This window comes from Coregonus clupeaformis, chromosome 5 (genome assembly GCF_020615455.1).
Source record: "Coregonus clupeaformis isolate EN_2021a chromosome 5, ASM2061545v1, whole genome shotgun sequence".
In the NCBI taxonomy this organism is placed as follows: domain Eukaryota; kingdom Metazoa; phylum Chordata; class Actinopteri; order Salmoniformes; family Salmonidae; genus Coregonus; species Coregonus clupeaformis.
This window is the reverse complement of record NC_059196.1, coordinates 14,044,324-14,067,654: the sequence shown is the minus strand read 5'-3', so window position 1 is coordinate 14,067,654 and position 23,331 is coordinate 14,044,324. Positions and strand designations below refer to the sequence as shown.

The window sequence follows — 23,331 nt, the reverse complement described above, 5'->3', positions numbered from 1 at the left end:
ATAACCAATATTTGATTAATGGGCTTCTTATCCAGCCTTTCCTCTAATAATAGCCAATTCAAAGGCTGTCTCGCCTCTTATCGTTAGCCTCAATTCACTTTAGGACAGATTTTCAGTTGATGTCTACAGGTTTTAGACCAATTTCATATCACCAGGTAGTTTACAAATACCTGTTGAATAACGGCAGTAGCCTGTATCAAACACATGAGCATTATCCATGTGTGCTCCATCATATACATCCAGTTTCTTATAAACTATGCCATTGTTTGTGGTGTGTGGAGGATCCATTGCTCTCCTCATTCAGCACACGTCCTGAGTCATTCAGTGAATCTGTCTGAGGCAGTGTAGGGAGGTGTGTGGGAAGTAGAGAAAAGTATGTAGAGGGGGAGGGGAGCCACAGCAGGGTGATATAGACAGGCCGCAATTGGAAAGAATGCCATGTGTCTGTGGAGGACAGAGAGAGAGAGTGAGGGAGAGGACGAGAGAGGGAGAGTAAGGGGAGGAGGGAGCAGAAGGAGGGAGGGAATAGGATCTGAGTGGAGAGTGGAAGCAGCCGGGGCTGACTGCTGAATGAAAGGGCCTCTTGCTCTCCACCACCGTTCGTTTTTGTCCCGCAAAAGAGCACATGTCCAGAGCAAACATAGGAAGCTCTCCAACAGTCAGGCACCAGGGGGAAGGGACAGAATCACCACTACACACAGACCTTTTGGAATTCTGCATCTCTCCATTACTTAGCCCTACAGGTGGCAGGGTGAACTACCATTGCAATGAGCAGGGTAAGTGTAAAGGGAGTTGAGCTGCTGTCCCGGTGGCTGTTGGTCCTACTGGTCCTACTCGCACCCCGACATGGGAACACACACCCCCAGTGCCTGGATTACAAGCCCCCCTTCCAGCCACGGGAGCCTCTGGTCTTCTGTAAGGAGTACGCCAAGTTTGGTTGCTGTGACCTGGAGAAAGATGACAAAATCTCCCAAAACTTCTACAAGATCATGGACTACTTTGACTACTCGGGTTACATGACCTGTGCGAAATACATACGCACCATCCTCTGTCAGGTAAATTGAAGTCTGTCAGTAGTCGGATGTTAGCCAATGCCTCCTTATCTAAAACTGTCCACAAAATTATCCACTATGTCCTGTTCTGAACTGGTTATTTCTTTCAAAGCAGTCAAGGGATACACAGTTAAAAAAAAGGTAGAACCCTTTTTGGAACCGAAAATTGTTCTTCAAAGGGTTCTCTATGAGGACAGCCGTAGAACACTTCTAGGTTCTAGATAGCACCTTTTTTTTCTAAGAGTGCAGGATATTTGTGGAATGGATTATCTTCTTGCATGTTTTTTTAAACTTTTCACTTGTTATAAAATTCTAATTCATCACAGGATATAAACCATTTTATACAGATTAAGCTATCATATTTCATTAAACTATATTTCATTCCGATTTTTACACAGTGGCACCCCCTTCATTACTGAAATGTATGTGAACATCATAATAATTACATACCCCAGGCCTTTCCACATGTGCACGCTGTAGAACAAATTACAGTTGGAGGGATTATGTAAGGCCTTGACTTGTCTGTTCGACCATGAGATAAATCAGCACTGTTACCAATGGTGGATTTTGTGGCCTGAACCACAGTACCACAACATCACTACTGGCTGGATGACTTATTTCTCCTCTCCAATGATGAGAATCGCAGACCATGTGAACGTGTCCTCAGCTTTGTTTGGTTTTGGATCCAGTGGAAGTGAGCTGTTGTGTTCGGCTCTCAGCTCTCCTATCAACCATGCTAAGGTACAGGCAGTGTGGTCAGTGGCTGGAGACCCAATGCCCACGGCTACTTAGCCAGGGTAAACTCTGCTCAATGATGCCCTTTGTCCGGATAGTTATCATATATACAGGGGGCTGCTTGTGATCTGTCAAGAGGCCCACTGACAACCAGCCAAACATCGATTTCCTCTCTGGTCACTGAACAGGATATACAGTATCATATTTAAACTGGAGGGAGGGAGGGAGAGCAGGAGGGAGAGGGAGGTAAGGCGTTTAATCCAGCTGAAGTAGTTGAAGGAACTATAATGTCTACTTGTGGTAGGATTAAGGCTGACTATTGGGTTACAAAACAAATAGTAAAATTGACGTCAACATTTAACTCAATATAGCCTATCCTATACGTCCTTCCCAACGTTGGAAGCTGAGAAGTCTCACATTTACAGTAATCGTGGCAACGTGGAACTTTGAAGGGTTGTCCTATACGATGTGGCACATGTGCACTCTCTCATTACCACCCATCCCTTTTGGAAGGAGGGCCGTTTTAGAGGTTTCTTTGAGTGTATTTATGTTGACTTTGGTGACTCATGGAGAAAAGGAAACCAACACACACAGCTTTAACCCTACCAGCTCACCCTGCACTGTGTACTTAACCATTTTACTACTGTCCTTCTTTGCTCTTTCACAGTGTTTGTTTATTATTATTATTATTATTTTTTTCGTCTTTTTTTTTAGGGGGGTAGATCAGCTTTAATATTTCAGATAGATTGTAACTTCCATCAATGTAATTGTCTGCATCACTTCCAATCCCCCATATGTTTTTTTTTCTCGCAAATATATACAGTGAGCGCCATAATTCACTGGACAGTGACCATTCTTTTGTTATTTTGGTTCTGTACTCTAGCACTTTGAGTTTGAATGGATACAATGACAATGAGGGTGAAGTGCAGACTGTCAGCTTTAATTTGAGGGTATTTTCATACATATCGGATGAACCGTTTACGAATTATAGAAGCTTTTGTACATAGTCCCCCCCATTTTCGGGCATCAAAAAACATTGGACAGTTTAACATAATGTAGAATAAAGTAATCATTGTTAATATTTGGTCGCATATCCTTTGCATGCAATGACTGCTTGAAGTCTGCGATGCATCGCCATCACCAGACGCTGGGTATCTTCCCTGGTGATGCTCTGCCAGGCCTGTACTGCAGCCATCTTCAGTTCCTGCTTGTTTCGGGGACTTATTGCCTTAAGTCTCCTCTTCAGCATGTAAAATGCATGTTCAATTGGATTCAGATCTGGTGATTGACTCGGCCAGTCAAGGATTTTCCACTTTTTGGCCATCAAAAAACCCCTTTGTTGCTCTAGCAGTATGTTTAGGGTCATTGTCTTGTTGCATGATGAAGTGCCGTCCATTGAGTTTGGAGGCATTTGGTTTTATCCGAGCAGATAAAATATTTCTGTAGAATTCAGAATTCATTGTTCTACTTCTGTCTGCAGTCACATCATCGATGAAGACAAGTGAGCCTGTTCCACTGGCAGCCATACAGGCCCAAGCCATAACACCCCCTCCACCATGTTTCATGGATGAGGTGGTATGCTTTGGATCATGGGCATTTCTTTTTTTTCTCCACACTTTTGTCTTTCCATCACTCTGGTACATGTTAATCTTTGTCTCATCTGTCCACAATACTTTTTTCCAGAACTCTTGGGGCTCTTTTAGGTGCTTTTTAGCAAACTGTAATCTTGCCTTTCTGTTCTTCAGGCTTATCAGTGGTTTGCATCTTGTAGTGTACCCTCTGTAGTCCTGCTGGTGTATTCTTCTGCGTATGGTAGACTTTGACACATCTACACCTGCATCCAGGAGAGTGTTTTTGATCTGTTGGGCTGTTATCAGGGGTTTTTTCTTCACCATAGAGAGTATTCTCCGGTCATCCACTACAGTGGTCTTCCTCTGTCTACTGGGTCTTTTGACATAATTGAGTTCACCGGTTGTTTTTTTCTTGTTAATGATGAACAAAACTGTTGACTTGGGCATGGCCAGGGTTTTTGCAATGTTCCTGAATGATTGATTTTCATTTCTGAGCCTTATGACGGCCAACTTCATTTGCATCGACACTGCTGTCTTCCTCATGTTGTCACACCCCAATAACAACCTCCAAAGGCAATAGCAAAGTCTAGAATCATTACTATTCATCAACAGCTCTCCTGCATTCACTAACGACACAAATGAATACACCTGCCTAACGACACACATCTGTGAAGCCAATTTAACAAAAACTTGTAGTACCTTAAAATGGGGGGACCATGTACAAAAGGTGCTGTCATTTCTAAACGGTTCATCCGATATGTATGAAAATACCCTCAAATTAAAGCTGACAGTCTGCACTTCACGCTCATTGTCATTGTATCCTTTCAAACTCAAAGTGCTAGAGTACAGAACCAAAATAACAAAACAATGGTCACTGTCCAATGAATTATGGAGCTCACTGTATATATATATATATATATATATATATATATATATATATATATATATATATATATATATATATATATATCACACATTTATATATATATATATATATATATATACACACATACACATACACATGTACACATACATACACACACATATATATACATACAGTGGGGGAAAAAAGTATTTAGTCAGCCACCAATTGTGCAAGTTCTCCCACTTAAAAAGATGAGAGAGGCCTGTAATTTTCATCATAGGTACACGTCAACTATGACAGACAAAATGAGGAAAAAAATTCCAGAAAATCACATTGTAGGATTTTTTATGAATTTATTTGCAAATTATGGTGGAAAATAAGTATTTGGTCAATAACAAAAGTTTCTCAATACTTTGTTATATACCCTTTGTTGGCAATGACACAGGTCAAACGTTTTCTGTAAGTCTTCACAAGGTTTTCACACACTGTTGCTGGTATTTTGGCCCATTCCTCCATGCAGATCTCCTCTAGAGCAGTGATGTTTTGGGGCTGTCGCTGGGCAACACAGACTTTCAACTCCCTCCAAAGATTGTCTATGGGGTTGAGATCTGGAGACTGGCTAGGCCACTCCAGGACCTTGAAATGCTTCTTACGAAGCCACTCCTTCGTTGCCGGGCGGTGTGTTTGGGATCATTGTCATGCTGAAAGACCCAGCCACGTTTCATCTTCAATGCCCTTGCTGATGGAAGGAGGTTTTCACTCAAAATCTCACGATACATGGCCCCATTCATTCTTTCCTTTACACGGATCAGTCGTCCTGGTCCCTTTGCAGAAAAACAGCCCCAAAGCATGATGTTTCCACCCCCATGCTTCACAGTAGGTATGGTGTTCTTTGGATGCAACTCAGCATTCTTTGTCCTCCAAACACGACGAGTTGAGTTTTTACCAAAAAGTTCTATTTTGGTTTCATCTGACCATATGACATTCTCCCAATCCGCTTCTGGATCATCCAAATGCACACTAGCAAACTTCAGACGGGCCTGGACATGTACTGGCTTAAGCAGGGGGACACGTCTGGCACTGCAGGATTTGGGTCCCTGGCGGCGTAGTGTGTTACTGATGGTAGGCTTTGTTACTTTGGTCCCAGCTCTCTGCAGGTCATTCACTAGGTCCCCCCGTGTGGTTCTGGGATTTCTGCTCACCGTTCTTGTGATCATTTTGACCCCACGGGGTGAGATCTTGCGTGGAGCCCCAGATCGAGGGAGATTATCAGTGGTCTTGTATGTCTTCCATTTCCTAATAATTGCTCCCACAGTTGATTTCTTCAAACCAAGATGCTTACCTATTGCAGATTCAGTCTTCCCAGCCTGGTGCAGGTCTACAATTTTGTTTCTGGTGTCCTTTGACAGCTCTTTGGTCTTGGCCATAGTGGAGTTTGGAGTGTGACTGTTTGAGGTTGTGGACAGGTGTCTTTTATACTGATAACAAGTTCAAACAGGTGCCATTAATACAGGTAACGAGTGGATGACAGAGGAGCCTCTTAAAGAAGAAGTTACAGGTCTGTGAGAGCCAGAAATCTTGCTTATTTGTAGGTGACCAAATACTTATTTTCCACCATAATTTGCAAATAAATTCATTAAAAATCCTACAATGTGATTTTCTGGAGAAGAAAATTCTCAATTTGTCTGTCATAGTTGACGTGTACCTATGATGAAAATTACAGGCCTCTCTCATCTTTTTAAGTGGGAGAACTTTTACAATTGGTGGCTGACTAAATACTTTTTTTCCCCACTGTACATACATATATACATACAAACATGCATCCATATACACACACATATTCTTTTTAAAATTATATTTCCCTTCATTACTTTCCAACCCCACCACCCCTTCCCCAATTGGAGTAAACTAGTGAACAACAACGCTTAGGCCTCTACCTCCAGCCCATACATACTATATACATTTTATGGACACAGTCAAATTCTATAATAATTATATTTAGTTTGTTTTCACTCCTGAACTTCCTCCGATCATTTTCATGATGTCCATCTGGTTTGCTTCTATATGCCATATTTTTCTAACTGTGCTCTTTCACAAAATCTCTTAACCTATAACCTATATACTTATTGTGGACACAGTATGCTTTACATTAGTTATCTTGTTGTTATTAGTTGTTGTTATTAGTCCCATCCTATTAGTATGTATCCCCCATATAAATAACATTCTATTGGTAGCAAGAATTTTATATAATAATTTAAATTGAAAAATTCAAAGTTTTGAATCCGGCGTCGTTTTGCGTATCAATTCATAAACACTATGCCATGGAATCGGTACGTCAAAAATCTCTTCCCAACTATTTTGCAATCTATATGGGACAGCTGTCAATCCTTTGGTCCTTAAATGAAACTGGTATACTTTTTTATTTATCACAATTTTCTTTAACCAAGTATATTCTTTAATGCAAGGCCGACAGACAAGTTCCTTACTTTTTCCCCCTTCCATTTTCCTTTTCCATTTTTGCGGTAATGCTGCAATTATTTGGTTGTAATTTTGGGTAGAGCAGACATTTCCATATGTTTTCGTTAGCTGCATGTGCGACATAACTCCACCAGTCCTACCGATAATATCATTTACGAAGATTATACCTTTTTTAAACATTTTGTCCCCAAAAAAAGTATTTTTTATCAATTAGTATATTTGAGTTTAACCACAATATTTGTTGCACTATTTGTTCTGTCGTTTCTGGAGGATTAAATTGAAATTGCAACCAACTTTCTATGGATTGTTTTAGAAATAGTGATATTTGGGAGATTATTTCCTTTTGTGAGAGGTTGTAATCTGAATAAAGTGAAAAAGGCCATTCTTGAACATTGGGTGAGACAATCTTACTAATTTGCTAGAGAACCAGTTCGGATGGTAACTTTTGTATGACTGAATCTCAAGTCTCAAATCTTCAAGTTGTGGATTTAAAAGAAAACATGAATCATCAGTGTACAATGACACCTTTGTTTTTAAGACCTGGATTTCTAATCCCTTGATATTATTGTTGGATCTGATTTTAATAGCTAACATCTCGATGGCAATAATAAATAGATAGGCCGATAGTGGACAACCTTGTTTCACTCCTCTTGACAGTTGAAAACTTTCTGAGAAATAGCCATTATTTACTATTTTACACCTAAGGTTACTATACATGATTTTCACCCAATTTATAAGAGATTGTCCAAATTGAAATGCTCCAGGCATTTATATATAAAACCCAGTTGTACTTTATGAAATGCCTTTTCGAAGTCTGCTATGAATAGTAGGCCTGGTTTCCCAGATTTTTCATAGTGTTCTATTGTTTCCAGTACTTGCCTTATATTATCTCCAATGTATCGCCCATGTAAAAAAAAAATTTTTTTTAATGGACTGGATCTTTATATTTTCCACTCTATCACAGTGTTTGTGCGTATGCATGTGGTAATACTAGTCTATGGTTGTTTCCATGCTAAAATGTACAATTTGTAACATCACATCTGGCTGCCATCTCTGTGAACAAAAGGCACGTGGAGTTAAATTTGACGGATTGCTGTTGTCAGAGCTCCCCATCCCATCCAACGCAGTATTTCCAAATAATTTAAACAGAACATTATAGTTGGCTAAGTGACTGCATTGTCAGGGCTGCCTGCAGTAGAGGCCAGAGGAGTACAACGTATGACAAAACGAGATGAAACAAGGCAAAGAGCAATGCCCAGGGCCCAGTTGTTTTATTTATTTTCTATCTGGATTAGGATTATTTGCATAGAAATATAATGAATAGAACCGTCAAATCATTGACTTGAATGGGGACTCCCGTTCTAGTCATTCTATTTCTATGCATTTAATCCTATCTGATAGGCGAAATCCAGATAGCTAACGTTTGAAAAACATGGCCCTGTTGATTTTGGGCTGAATTAGACAACACATTATATGGTTAGGGGTAACGCTGGTATGTTTATTACAGAAAGTCATAGAAAGGTAATTGTCAACAAGAGGTTTGTGCCTATGTTCGTCGTAGTTCTATAGCATCTTACATTCAGAGATTCAGTTTTTCACCTTGGATTGTAATTGAAACAAATAAGCATGGCATGATATCAATCCTGCTTTGAGTAGCTTCACTGAACACTGGGCTCTTTTGATACAATTTCTCTGGATAGTTCCATGACATGTAATAAAGAAATGGGACCCAGCATGGCTGGGTTTGTTTGTAAAGACTTGAAAGGGGTGGCACCCTGCTAGGAGATAGCTGGGAAACTATACTGAAAAACAATATAAACGCAACATGCAACAATTTCATAGATTTTACTGAGTTACCGTTTATATGAGGAAATCAGTCAATTGAAATAAATGAATTAGGCCCTAATCTCTGCATTTCACATGACTGGGAAAACAGATACAGTGAGGGAAAAAAGTATTTGATCCCCTGCTGATTTTGTACGTTTGCCCACTAACAAAGAAATGATCAGTCTATAATTTTAATGGTAGATTTATTTGAACAGTGAGAGACAGAATAACAACAACAAAAAATCCTGAAAAACACATGTCAAAAATGTTATAAATTGATTTGCATTTTAATGAGGGAAATTAGTATTTGACCCCCTCTCAATCAGAAAAATGTCTGGCTCCCAGGTGTCTTTTATACAGGTAACGAGCTGAGATTAGGAGTACACTCTTAAAGGGAGTGCTCCTAATCTCAGTTTGTTACCTGTATAAAAGACACCTGTCCACAGAAGCAATCAATCAATCAGATTCCAAACTCTCCACCATGGCCAAGACCAAAGAGCTCTCCAAAGATGTCAGGGACAAGACTGTAGACCTACACAAGGCTGGAATGGGCTACAAGACCATCGCCAAGCAGCTTGGTGAGAAGGTGACAACAGTTGGTGCGATTATTCGCAAATTGAAGAAACAAAAAATAACTGTCAATCTCCCTCGGCCTGGGGCTCCATGCAAGATCTCACCTCGTGGAGTTGCAATGATCATGAGAACGGTGAGGAATCAGCCCAGAACTACACGGGAGGGTCTTCTCAATGATCTCAAGGCAGCTGGGACCATAGTCACCAAGAAAACAATTGGTAACATACTACGCCGTGAAGGACTGAAATCCTGCAGCGCCCGCAAGGTCCCCCTGCTCAAGAAAGCACATATACATGCCTGTCTGAAGTTTGCCAATGAACATCTGAATGATTCAGAGGAGAACTGGGTGAAAGTGTTGTGGTCAGATGAGACCAAAATCGAGCTCTTTGGCATCAACTCAACTTGCCGTGTTTGGAGGAGGAGGAATGCTGCCTATGACCCCAAGAACACCATCCCCACCGTCAAACATGGAGGTGGAAACATTATGCTTTGGGGGTGTTTTTCTGCTAAGGGGACAGGACAACTTCACCGCATCAAAGGGACGATGGACGGGGCCATGTACCGTCAAATCTTGGGTGAGAACCTCCTTCCCTCAGCCAGGGCAATGAAAATGGGTCGTGGATGGGTATTCCAGCATGACAATGCCCCAAAACACACAGCCAAGGCAACAAAGGAGTGGCTCAAGAAGAGGCACATTAAGGTCCTGGAGTGGCCTAGGCAGTCTCCAGACCTTAATCCCATAGAAAATCTGTGGAGGGAGCTGAAGGTTCGAGTTGCCAAACGTCAGCCTCGAAACCTTAATGACTTGGAGAAGATCTGCAAAGAGGAGTGGGACAAAATCCCTCCTGAGATGTGTGCAAACCTCGTGGCCAACTACAAGAAACGTCTGACCTCTGTGATTGCCAACAAGGGTTTTGCCACCAAGTACTAAGTCATGTTTTGCAGAGGGGTCAAATACTTATTTCCCTCATTAAAATGCAAATCAATTTATAACATTTTTGACATGTGTTTTTCTTGATTGTTTTGTTGTTATTCTGTCTCTCACTGTTCAAATAAACCTACCATTAAAATTATAGACTGATCATGTCTTTGTCAGTGGGCAAATGTACAAAATCAGCAAGGGATCAAATACTTTTTTCCCTCACTGTATGCATCTGTTGGTCACAGATACAGTACCTTAAAAGAAATGGGCCTCAAAAGGTGCCATGATGTGATATAGCTTACATTTTGTATAAAATTAAGGCATTTCATACATGCTTTTGTGTATGTTCCTTTTATCAGCTATATGCCCACATTTGTCAGTTCTTACCTACTAGTTTTATACTGTACCCCCTACTCAGACATATAGTGTGGCTGTGCATGACACATACCACCTCCAGATTGCCCCCTTTTTGTTTACATCACTGCCTGGCAATCATGTGATTTGCATAATACATCCAGCAATTTATGGTCAGCAACAGATTTCAAACCTGAGTTGGCCAGTGCTGTTGATGTTAAACACTTTGATGTTGAGTTTTTGAGCAGTGTTCGATGGCACCTTTGAGAGAGCATACCCCAGATTTAAATGGAAGGAAATAAAAAAATTACTCAGTAGAACTCCAAAACACATTATGCCCCCTTTGCTTTAGACTTGGAATCATTATATCATTAATCAGAGTCTTTGTAACGGAATTGTCTCTTTCAGTACCAGTTGTTACAGTGGTTTATATGTTTTGCATCACTGTCCCAATGGTTTACAGTCTCAAAATGGGTGTAATTTTGTGGCTTTGACTTAATAAGGGATGTTCCAAGATGCTTTTAAACAGGCCTTATTTATAGCCAGAATAGTCATTACCGGCTGGTCTGGTGAGTACTGAGAGGAGAAAAGGACAAGCTGAATTTCAAATGTTTTCAAGCCTAGGGAGAGTTCATCATGAAAATAGCTGCACAGTATCATGAACAGACATGGCATAGTATTAACCTGTAGACTATGCTTTTGAAGTTTCAATATGAGATTACACAAAGTGGCTATAGCCCACAGTTTAAGTGGTAGCTCATTATGAAAGTTATCAGCCAATAAGGTAGGTCTACTGATCATTGAGTTTTGCTCATAAGCGTGTGTAGTCTGAGCCCCAATGACTCTGCCACTTTTCAAACAAGGTTTCCTTATCCTTGCAGGAGTGCTCTCCCTACTCTGCCCACCTGTACGATGCTGAGGATGCCAACACGCCCATGAGGGAGCTGCCAGGCCTGTGCGGAGACTACTGCTCTGAGTTCTGGCACCAGTGCCGCTACACCATTAGCCTGCTCACCGACAACAATGCCACGGTGGGCATAGAGGAGGACCGCAATAAGTTCTGTAACTTCCTGGAGCTCAAAGACAGGGAGTACTGCTACCCCAACGTGCTCTCCGACGACAAGCTCAATGCCAACCTGGGAGACGTTCGGGCGGACCCCGAGGGCTGTCTGCAGCTGTGCCTACAGGAGGTGGCCAACGGCCTGAGGAACCCGGTGGCCATGGTCCCCGCTGGTGACGGAACCCACCGCTTCTTTGTGGCCGAGCAGCTAGGCTACGTGTGGGCGTACCTTGCCAACGGCTCCCGTATTGACCGGCCCTTCCTCAACCTGACCAAGGCAGTGCTCACCTCTCCCTGGGCGGGGGATGAGAGGGGCTTCCTCTGCATGGCCCTCCACCCACGCTTCACGGTGGTGCGGAAGGCCTACGTCTACTACTCTGTTTCCGTGAAGAAGGAGGAGAGGATCCGCATTAGTGAGTTCACACTGTCCACTGATGATATGAACCAACTAGACCACTCCTCAGAGAGGTAAGAGATGTATCACCAAATGGCATGGACTGAATCAGAACCTGTGGTGTCATTGGCTCCATTCACATGCATGTATTTGACATTTTGAAACAATACAAATCTGAATGAACCAGCGGATGATGTTTAGTCATGAGTGGTTTTCTTTGTAGAACTATTTTGGAAGTGGTGGAACCTGCCTCTAACCACAATGGGGGCCAGCTTCTCTTCGGGCACGATGGCTACCTCTATATCTTCATCGGCGATGGGGGAAGAGCAGGGGACCCCTTTGGCAAGTTTGGGAACTCCCAGAATAAGTGAGTCACTGTGCTCTATACATTTCAAATGATTTGAGGGGAAACAAATTAAGTAATTTAGCTTATATCTAGCCTTCACACCATGTTGATGTTTTTTGAAGGTCAGAATGATATGTTTGCTTCAGAGACCTACATTTTTAAAGAGTTGAAGATATAGTTATCTTTCAACTAAGGACACCTAAACAGTGGTGTTGGAGTATTAGAGCTAGTAGTGGGCGGAAAGGCTTAATGTGATGCGTCTGGCTCTTTAAAGTATACTTATTTACAGGCATTTAACATAAAAAATTACAGGAAAAATAGGAGTTCAAAAAGTTCAACCTATATCGTGACATCTTTGTTTATGCCAGGAGATATACTGTAAATACAAGCTACAGCAAAGGGACCACAGGGCACCATTAGTATTTTACTGTGTTTGTAAACTGTATTAGTCAACTCCCACATTATGTGACATTCTCATATGATAACATAGTGATACATTATTCTATTTTTAAAGAACGGAAAATCTTTTTGCCCTGGTAAATGTCTAGTAATTATTATATTCATGGTTGACTAATACACGTCGTTTAGATTAACTTTATTTCTGAGTTGTTGTCACTTTGAATGTCATAAACAAGTTTAATATTCCAGAAGATGAATTGACTCCGGAGGGTAGAATAATCTTTTACTATAAACTTTGACTAGAAATTGGCAAGCTCTAGACATTGTGGGAGTGACAAATGTATGGATTAAAGCGCAGCGTTTTCCAATTAACTTTATACAGGACCTTCAGCAATGCCACTCAGCAGCTATTCATGAAAGTGCGATTTTTTTACCTTACTTGTCAATGGTGCCAACGCTTTGGTAACATTGGGAGAGAATCGCCATGTATGACCTCAACCCCTGAGCATTTGACATGACAAACATTCAGCTCAAGGCTATGTGTACATTCATGAAGACAGACAATACAGTTGTTCACAATATTAGCATTGGCACTGTAGGTTTAGCTTTCTCCTGGCAGGGACCAGGGCAGGGGTTGGCATTGCCCAGAATCTACATAGTCCCACAGGGCCATTCAGAAATGACTCAAAGGCAGCCCAAAATGTTTTGCTGAAAGTGACCTACCTCCATAGTTATAACACAATGGCAGAATTGTACAGACAGTGATATAATGAGAAACTCTAAACTCTTCTTTGGGGAAAACATCACTGAACTTTGGACAGTCTGTGTCTTAGAATGCATTTTTATTTTGAACCATGGGCAAGGACAGGGCATAGCAGGTTGTAAGTGAGTGCCACCCCCACATCACGTGGGTCAGTGGCCAGAGTCTGGACCTGCAGTGCCAGGCCAAAGGTAATATTTATGGAGAATAATGTCGGACGATGTCTGGCGTTTTCTTACCATGTGATAATCACTACAGTGTTGCGTAGTTGAGCTTAAAGGGACGTTTACCCCTCCTTTTAAAGACCTGAGTGGTAGAATATCTGCTATTCTGTTCAGAATATTAGGATGTAGATGTAAGAGGAGGCTGGTGGGAGCAGCTGTTGGAGGACAGGCTCATTGTAATGGCTGAAATGGAATGAATGGAACAGTGTCAAACGAATCATAAAAAATATGGAAAACACATGATTGACTCTGTTCCATTAACTCTATTCCAGCCTAAACAATGAGCCCATCCTCCTAACTTCAACAGCAGCAAGACGTACAGTAAGAGCAGGTGCTCTAAATCAACCTTGTTATGCATTATTCTCAGAATAGGGTTATGTCTAGTTCATAGTTGGGTAGCTCTAGTGTATAGCAGAATTCATGCATGCAGAAATAGAGGGATCTTTACATCACAGCTTTACCCCGGGGGCGGTACTTACGGTAAAGGCATTCTATTGAGTTGCATTGGGTGGAAACATCCCTTTTAGCTCATCCCAGAAGAAGAAAGATGAGCAGAGGGTTTCTTGACAGCCAATGAGTGGAAGGCCAGGGATATGAGGGTTGTGGTACCTGCCAAGGCTAATATGTACACAAGACGCTGTGGGCCGCATAATATTATGTGTATATGAGAGAGAGAGAGAGAGAGAGAGAGAGAGAGAGAGAGAGAGAGAGAGAGAGAGAGAGAGAGAGAGAGAGAGAGAGAGAGAGAGAGAGAGAGAGAGAGAGAGAGAGAGAGAGAGAGAGAGAGAGAGAGAGAGAGAGAGAGAGAGAGAGAGAGAGAGAGAGAGAGAGAGAGAGAGAGAGAGAGAGAGAGAGAGAGTGAGAGTGAGAGTGAGAGTGAGAGTGAGAGTGAGAGTGAGAGAGAGAGAGAGAGACCCCTATGTATTTATTTGGACAGTGAAGCTAAAACGATTCATTTGGCTTTATTCTTCAGCATTTTGGATTTGAGACCCAATGTTTGATATGAGGTGACAGCACAGAATGTCACCTTTTATTTGAGGGTATTTTCATATATATGTTTTATTGTTAAGAAGTCAAAGCACTTTATGTATGTATTCCCCCTATTTGAAGGTGTCATACGTATTTGGACAAATTCACTTATAGTGTATTAAATATAGTCAAAAGTGTAGTATTTGATCCCATATTCCTAGCACGCAATGACTACATCAAGCTTGTGACTCAGATTATGTTGTGCCCAGTAGAAATAAATGGTAAATAATGTATTGTGTCATTGGAGTCACTTTTATTGTAAATAAGAATAGAATATGTTTCTGAACACTTCTACATTAATGTGGATTTTACCATGATTACTGATAATCATGAATTAATCATAAATAATGATGAGTGAGAAAGTCACAGAGGCATAAATATAATTCCCCCAAAAAAATATTTTGGGGGTATGATCTTTGTGCATCTATAACTTTCTCACTCATCATTAATCATAAATGTATTTGATGACTGTTGTGATACACCAGCCTGGTCTCGTAACATAGTAAACGTAAAGTTTCAATCTCATCACGGATAACTTTAGCATTTTAGCGAATTAGCAACTTTTCAACTACATACTACTTTTTGCTGCTTTGCAACTACTTAGCATATTAGCTAACCCTTCCCCTCACCCTAACTCTTTTAGCTAACCCTAACCTTAACCCTTTAACCTAACTCCTAAACTTAACCCTAACCCCTAGCCTAGGTAACGTTAGCCAGCTAGCTAACATTAGCCACCTAGCCACCTAGCTAGAATTCTTAATATATCATACATTTAACAAATTCATAACATATTGTACGTTTTGCAAAGTCGTAACATATAATACGAAATGTAATTTGTAACATATCATACGAAATGGGTGATGGGCATCCACAAATTAATATATACCATATGAAACGTAACATATCATACTAAATGGAGTGTCTCAGATTGACTTACAGATTAATACAAAATGCTCTGAGACCAGGTTAAATACACATACACAAATTAAAAACAATGACAGAAGCATACACTAAAATGCTCTTACATTTTCCTATGACTACAACTCAGTTAAACTCCACCCCTGTGTGTGTAGGTCCACTCTTTTGGGCAAGGTGCTGCGTCTCGATGTGGACAACAATGATGACATGGACCCCTACAGCATCCCGTCGGACAATCCTTTCCTGGGGGAGAAGGGCTCGCTGCCTGAGATCTATGCCTACGGGGTGCGCAACATGTGGCGCTGCTCCATCGACCGGGGCGACCCCATCACCAGGCAGGGCCGTAGCCGACTGTTCTGTGGGGATGTGGGGCAGAACAAGTTTGAAGAAGTGGACCTCATCGTCAAGGGTGGCAACTACGGCTGGAGAGCCAAGGAGGGCTTCTCCTGCTATGACAACAGGTTGTGTCGCAACTCCTCTCTTGGTGAGTAGGCTATTCCTCCTACAGGCTTGGTAGAGGTGGCATACTGATTCTCTATGAAGAATCAGTTCATTATTTGGTGAAGAGGTTCAGATATGTATTAAATCCCTTAATCAGTGTAAAATTCTTGCAGTTTCCAAAGCGAGATAGATGTATTATTGTGTTTAATTTTTTCTGCTCAGATGACATCCTGCCTATTTTCGCTTACCCCCACAAACTGGGGAAGTCAGTCACTGGAGGCTACATATACCGCGGCTGCCAGATGCCTAATCTCAATGGCCTCTACATATTCGGGGATTTCATGAGTGGGTGTGTGTTTATACAACATAACCTACATTTATCCAATGTTATACTGATTAATATGCTTTAAATGTTTCATAGAATGTCATGCTTCGAAAAAGAGTTGATACACAAATGTTCATAAAATTGAAAGATCATTACCAAATGTTTCAAATGCATAAAAACAATAGCATTACAATATTATATTTTTGCCCTAAAACTCACTGGACACATGCACAATCTGAGTGACTCCTTGTCTGCCTAGACGCCTGATGTCACTGAAGGAGAACCAAAGCACTGGGAAGTGGGAGTACAAGGAGATCTGTATGGGAAAAGGCCAGACGTGCCGATTCCCCAAACTTATCAACAGCTATTACAAATACATCATCTCCTTTGCTGAAGATGAGGCAGGTAACCTTGACAACTAGCTTTGCATGTTTTTGTGTCTTTTTTTGTTTTTGTTCGTACTGATCCGTACATGAAAAGGCCATTAGGGGATGCATGCTGCTTGTGAATTCACTCACCCAAGACAACCATGGAAAATGGTCTGCTTCTCTGAGTTAATTCATGATGAGCCTCTGCTGCTTTTGAACAGAAATAAAGAAATAACACACCCAGTTCAAGTCCAGTGGTGCACCACTTAGTGCATGCTCTTTAGCTTCAGATAAGTCTCAAAAAGCAAACTTTTTCAGAATGCTTGACTTCAAAGCTGATTTGATTAGAGTGGGAAGGGGTTCAAAAGAAAGGGGTTGTCTTCATTTCACTTTGAAAGTGTTGCATATCTTTGTGCTGGGTCTTAGATCCTTTTTTCCTCTCGTTTCTAGGGGAGCTGTACTTCCTGGCAACGGGAGCTCCCAGTGCGTCTGCCAGAGCAGGGGTGATCTATAAGATAGTGGATCCATCCAGGTATTAAACAAGGGTCACAAGTCCCAACAGCCATCTCGGATTAATGGCAGATTCCCAAAACAGACATACCTTTGCCAGATATACTAATGTCTATTGTCCATCCAATTATTGATGTGGTCTTCAATCCCTCTTTGTTTGTTTAGAACATCTCTTACTTGAACTGTGTAATCAGCAAATGTAATCGCTCTGTGTCACGCTAAGGGAATATCTGCTAAATCTTTTACCTTAACTGCAATTTACTGAATATAATGTGCTCATCTATGATAGAACTGTTCTTCATGTGGTTATGATAACGTATGATTAAAATTACACTATACTGTATTAGTAGGAGATAGAGTTGTCATGGGCAGCATTGAAAAAAATGAATTGTTTGATGGATTTCTCTCACCATCTAGGAGAGCACCTCCAGGCAAGTGCAGCTTCAAGCCAGCGCTTGTCAAGATTAAGGGCAAGCTGATTCACTTCCACCCGAAGGAGGGTAAGTGACACCACAAACAAACACGCGTTCCTTTGCAGGCTATCATGAGTCATAACACATCTCGGTCAGTTGGAGTGCTCTAAAGGGCTGTTTCTCTCGCTTGACTTCCTCTCTACAGAGTTTGTCATTGACAAGAAGCCGACGACCACTACTACGGCTAGAACAACAGCTACCACTACGCTCCGTACTCCTCTGACCACCATGCGCTCTACGACGATGAGACCTAGCTACAGACGTACAACTGCAACCCTGAAGGCTACTGCTAAACCTGCAACGACAAGGGCTACAGTTAAACCTCTAACGACGAGGGCTACTGTTAAACCTGCAACAACACCTTCCAACCCCACCTCAATGCAGCAGAGGCCTACTGGAACCGCTTCACATGCACTGACCACCTCATGGAGGCAGGTAACGACGGCCAGGCCAGGTCATGCCACCACTCCTTCCCGGCAGAGACCGTCATTGTCCTACACCAGGCCCACTGTTACCCTGAAGCCCCGACCACTGTTGACAACTGGAGCCAGAAGGCCCTCTCCACCAACAGCACGACCGTTAACCCGACCACAACCACACGCTACAGTCAGACCCTCTCCACTAGGGGTTACGACCAATCGGCCCCAGACCACACCAAGGCTCATGTACTGGACAGCTGCAACAAAGCCCACCACCCAGAGACCTAACTTCACTCTCTCAAAGGCCCAGGACAAGTTCCTGAAAGGCCAGAGTGACAAGATAGACCATTCCACAGGGAACTGGGTCAACAAGAAGGACCGGGGCTCCAAACCTGGGAAGCAGCGGCGACGGAAGCACCGGGCTGGGTCGGTGCGGCTGATCAGTGCAGAGCAGCTGTCGGACCGTGGGCGGGTGGAGATTTACATACGGGGGGAGTGGGGCACAGTGTGTGATGACTTGTTTAGCAGTAAAGCGGCTACGGTGGTGTGCCAGCAACTAGGCTTCCCTGTAGCCCTGCGTGTGGCTAAACGGGCAGAGCTGGGGGGCGGCAGTGGCAGTATCCTGCTAGATGATGTGGAGTGTGAGGGCACAGAGAGGACATTACTGGACTGCAAACGGGCAAAGGTGGGCAAGCACAACTGTGCACACGATGAGGATGTGGGAGTGGTGTGTGGCTACCACCATGACGAGGATAAATAATGAGCCAAAGGACGTCTGACTGGGGGATTGTTACTACTCTCCTGTGCTTGAACAGAAACTTCCTCTATGTAATGTACTTCAGGGCACAAACTGTGGTCAGACACATCTCACCCCTCTAATCCCCCACACATACTCACGTAAACACACATGCACGTGTGCACGCACACACACACACACACACACACACACACGTGATGATTAACAACAATTGTTGATTGTAGACTAGACTTTCTGATACTTTACTTCAGAGGCATCATCCCTTTCCTTCCCTTCCCTTGCCTCCCTCCTAGAAAAATGTATATCACTTTACAATACTGCCCTCAGCTGGATAAAAAGGCATAAATTTTGTTGAAAACGTTGTTATTTTTTACATTGTATGAATTGATAATCACATCTAGATATATATGTTTTCTTTTTCTTTTTAATAAAAAAAAAACTTTCTACATGTGAAGAAGTGATATTAGTCAAAATAATAATAATAACAATAATGATATAAGTGAGGAAAATGCTGGACATTGTGTGTTTTATTATTGTAAAATTTGACAGATTATATTTGTAAACAGTTTTCAAGGTACAGGGTGCCTTTGAGATTAATAAACTGAGATTTCAATTTCATTCTTGCTCCTCATTTTTACTCAAGCAAGCATACTGCATCACCCATGGAGAACCAGATACAACTACACTGTTACCCAGAGGACTAAAGCTGCGTTCACATGCTTGTCGGAACTAGGAAACTCAGAAATGTCCTACTTGCCAATAGGTTGTAGTTATACACGTGCCACGTTCAACCATTTAGCAAGTTGGGCATTTCCGAGTTTCCTAATTCCGACTAGCATTTGAACGCAGCATTAGTAATGCTGGACGCTAAGGGAGAGGGTGGTTTCATGGGCTCATGGGAAATTGAGAAGTCGTAAATCCGGCATGAATGTGTTCACGTGCTTTTGAAGTCGGAACAATTATTCAACCAATAAGATGTTAGCTAGCTTGATAATCTAGCTAACATTGATAATAATAAAGTTAGCTAGTTTGCCTAACATTGACACATGATCAAAATAGCTATATTCTCCATATTGACAAGGTTGTAAGTAATTGTCAGAAACTGATTTGTTGTAATCTTTTGGTTGATAAGGTAAAAAGGTCAGTGGGGAAACGTCACAACTTGACAACAATATTTATTTGAGTTTCCCACTTGTAATCAGTGGTGTAAAGTACTTAAGTAAAAATACTTTAAAGTAGGCTACTACTTAAGTAGTTTTTTTTGTCTCTCTGCACTTTACATTACTATTTATTTTTACAACTTTTACTTAACTAGATTCCTAAATAAAATAATGTACTTTTTACTCCATACATTTTTCCTGACACCCAAAAGTACCCCTTACACTTTGAATGCTTAGCAGTGCAGAAAAATTGTCAAATTCCAGCACTTATTAAGAGAACAGCTATGGTCATCCCTTCTGCCTCTGATCTTGCAGACTCACTAAACACACATGCTTCATTTGTAAATTATGTCTGAGTGCTGGAGTGTGCCCCTGGCAATCCTTAAATAAAAAATAACAAGAAAATGGTGCTGCCTGTTTTGCTTAAAATAAGGAATTCTAAATGATTTATACTTTTACTTTTGATAGTTAGGCATGGATCGGAATTTACCTAATGGGTACCTGAAGGAAAATGGGGGAGGTCATGCTTTTTCAATTTCAGTCAAGGGGAGGGTTTAGTATATATTTTTTAATCTAGTCCAGGGGAGGGTCATGTAATCTGTAATTGACTAAATGTCTACATTTCACAGTGTTTTAGAATGAGTTGCTTATTAGGCTATATATCGATGTGTGCCCGATGCCGCCCCTAATCTCTGATTGTCTGCTTGGGGCGCAATATCAAGTGCGCCTATAGCCTATTTAGTGTGGTCTCAATCAAATGATCCATAGCCTATAGGCTACAAAGTGCATGCTTGGAGAAGCACAGAGCAAAGTTGTATTTCTAAGATGGCTGCTGGGATGGTGTAAATAAAACTAGGCTGCATTACATACCGCAATGGATATTCCAACCCTGAGCCCGATTATATGAAGTGATCTATAACAGTGCTTTGGGCCGCAATGCTTTATGCTAGGAACAAGCTGTAAAATATCATTTAAGACATGACTCCGATGCATATGGGGATATCATTGTTTCGTTTCTTGGATATACAGAGGCTGAGCTACAACCTTCTATAGTAGAGGAGACAAGAAATGTACTTGGGAAATAATCAAATTCTGTCACTATCAATTGATTAAGGTATTCACTTTCAGTACAATAGAAGATGTTTAAACCCAGACAGCTTTTAGCGAAACGCTTGTGACCTTTTCAAGCGTTCAGGGAGGGTTTAGGTGAAATATATTTTGCTGAAGGGAGGGCTGTCCATTTTCATTTCAGAAAGGTCCGATTTTCTCCATGTAACCCTTATTATAAATAATGTTCACTCCCTTAAGTATATTTTAGCAATTATATTTACTTTTGATACTTAAGTATATTTAAAACCAAATACGTTTAGACTTTTACTCAAGTAGTAGTTTACTGGGTGACTTTCACTTTTACTTGAGTCATTTTCTATTAAGGTATCTTTACTTTTACTCACGTATGACAATTGGTTACTTTTTCCACCACTGCTTGTAATTCCTATTTGGAGGGTCATTCAATTGAACATTTCCACTGGGAACTGGAAGGAGATAGCTGCCAAAAGGTTGAACGTACGTATCATTAGGATTGTAAGAAAAGCCATGCATGCAACATGAAACGTAAACGTTAAATTAGATCTGTAAACACACAAACCCTATGTTACGACTATGAATGAACATTTACACGTTCAATTCTTACTTTATGTCTCCCTTTACTCGGTTACAGATCTTTTTTATATGTACAAACCTTTGTCAGTAATGTGGCATCTGCAAAGGACATGAACCGAACGTAGCTAGTCGAAGTTAGCTAGTCAATCAAGCAACTCTGGCCCAGATGTTAGAGTTGCTTTGCAGCTTCCGGTTTCATTTCCAAAATAAAAGTTTAGAGATTGTTTTAGAACTGCATTCAATAGCGACGTTATACCAGTAGATGGCAGCGCCTTCCGCAAAATACTTTTTAAAAACATTTTTTAAACCTTTATTTAACTAGGCAAGTCAGTTAAGAACAAATTCTTATTAACAATGACGGCCAACCAAAAGGCAAAAGGCCTCCTGCGGGGACGGGGGATTAAAAATAAAAATATAGGACAAAACACACATCACGACAAGAGAGACACCACAACACTACATAAAAAGAAACCTAAGACAACAACACAGCATGGCAGCAACACATGACAACACAGCATGGTAGCAACACATGACCACAACATGGTAGCAACACAACATGGCAGCAGCACAACATGGTAGCAGCACAAAACATGGTACAAACATTATTGGGCACAGACAACAGCACAAAGGGCAAGAAGGTAGAGACAAGGACCAGGGGTGGAACAGTCACTTCTCCTGAGACCCGGGGGCCGGTCGCCTCTGCTGAGGCGTTTGGAACCTGTCGAGCAAGCTGAGGCATGGGAACCTGTCGAGCCGACTGAGACATGGGATCCTGACGAGCCGGCTGAGGCTTGGGAGCCTGTCGAGCTGGCTGAGACATGGGAGCCCGTCGAGCCGGCTGAGGCAAGGGAGGTTGCTTCGGCTGTGGCTTTCGACCTGACATCACCAACAAAAAAACAAAAACATCCTGATGCTCCCCTTTGGTGAGGCGTTATTCTGTAACATGTACGCTGGGAGTCGCGAAGGAAGTACAGAGAGTGAATTTAATAATAAATGAAACACGGAACAAAACAAGAAAAATGAGTAGCGTACAGACATGAAACACAGGAACAGAATCAATAACGCCTAGGGAAGGAACCAAAGGGAGTGACATAAACTCAGCAAAAAAAGAAACTTCCCTTTTTCAGCACCCATCTTTCAAAGATAATTTGTAGAAATCCAAATAACTTCACAGATCTTCATTGTAAAGAGTTTAAACACTGTTTCCCATGCTTGTTCAATGAACCATAAACAATTAATGAACATGCACCTGTGGAACGGTCGTTAAGACACTAACAGCTTACAGACGGCAGGCAATTACAGTCACAGTTACGAAAACTTAGGACACTAAAGAGGCCTTTCTACTGACTCTGAAAAACACCAAAAGAAAGATGCCCAGGGTCCCTGCTCATCTGCGTGAACGTGCCTTATGCATGCTGCAAGGAGGCATTAGGACTGCAGATGTGGCCAGGGCAATAAATTGCAATGTCCGTACTGTGAGACGACTACGACAGCATTACAGGGAGACAGGACGGACAGCTGATCATCCTCGCAGTGGCAGACCACGTGTAACAACACCTGCACAGGATCGGTACATCCGAACATCACACCTGCGGGACAGGTATAGGATGGCAACAACAACTGCCCGAGTTACACCGGGAACGCACAATCCGTCCATCAGTGTTCAGACTGTCCGCAATAGGCTGAGAGAGGCTGGACTGAGGGCTTGT

At 41.8% G+C, this 23,331-nt stretch overlaps 1 protein-coding gene across 1 annotated transcript; it reads left to right on the top strand.

Moving 5' to 3' along the window:
• The first annotated feature begins 528 nt into the window (after window positions 1-528).
• On the top strand, window positions 529-19,404 carry LOC121562437 (HHIP-like protein 1). Its single transcript, XM_041874711.2, has 9 exons — window positions 529-1,055; window positions 11,259-11,905; window positions 12,055-12,198; window positions 15,663-15,991; window positions 16,171-16,297; window positions 16,533-16,678; window positions 17,092-17,173; window positions 17,569-17,651; window positions 17,770-19,404. The coding sequence occupies exons 1-9, from the start codon at window positions 768-770 to the stop codon at window positions 18,801-18,803; spliced, it is 2,880 nt and encodes a 959-aa protein (XP_041730645.1). The 5' UTR covers window positions 529-767; the 3' UTR covers window positions 18,804-19,404.
• Window positions 19,405-23,331: the final 3,927 nt, after the last annotated feature.

Bases quoted from the DNA above. Each gene is read 5' to 3' on its own strand.
- LOC121562437 (XM_041874711.2), top strand. From the start codon at position 768: ATGAGCAGGGTAAGTGTAAAGGGAGTTGAGCTGCTGTCCCGGTGGCTG. The intron at 12,199-15,662 runs GTGAGTCACTGT...CTGTGTGTGTAG, and splicing joins TTTGGGAACTCCCAGAATAA to GTCCACTCTTTTGGGCAAGG. The intron at 17,652-17,769 runs GTAAGTGACACC...TCCTCTCTACAG, and splicing joins TCACTTCCACCCGAAGGAGG to AGTTTGTCATTGACAAGAAG.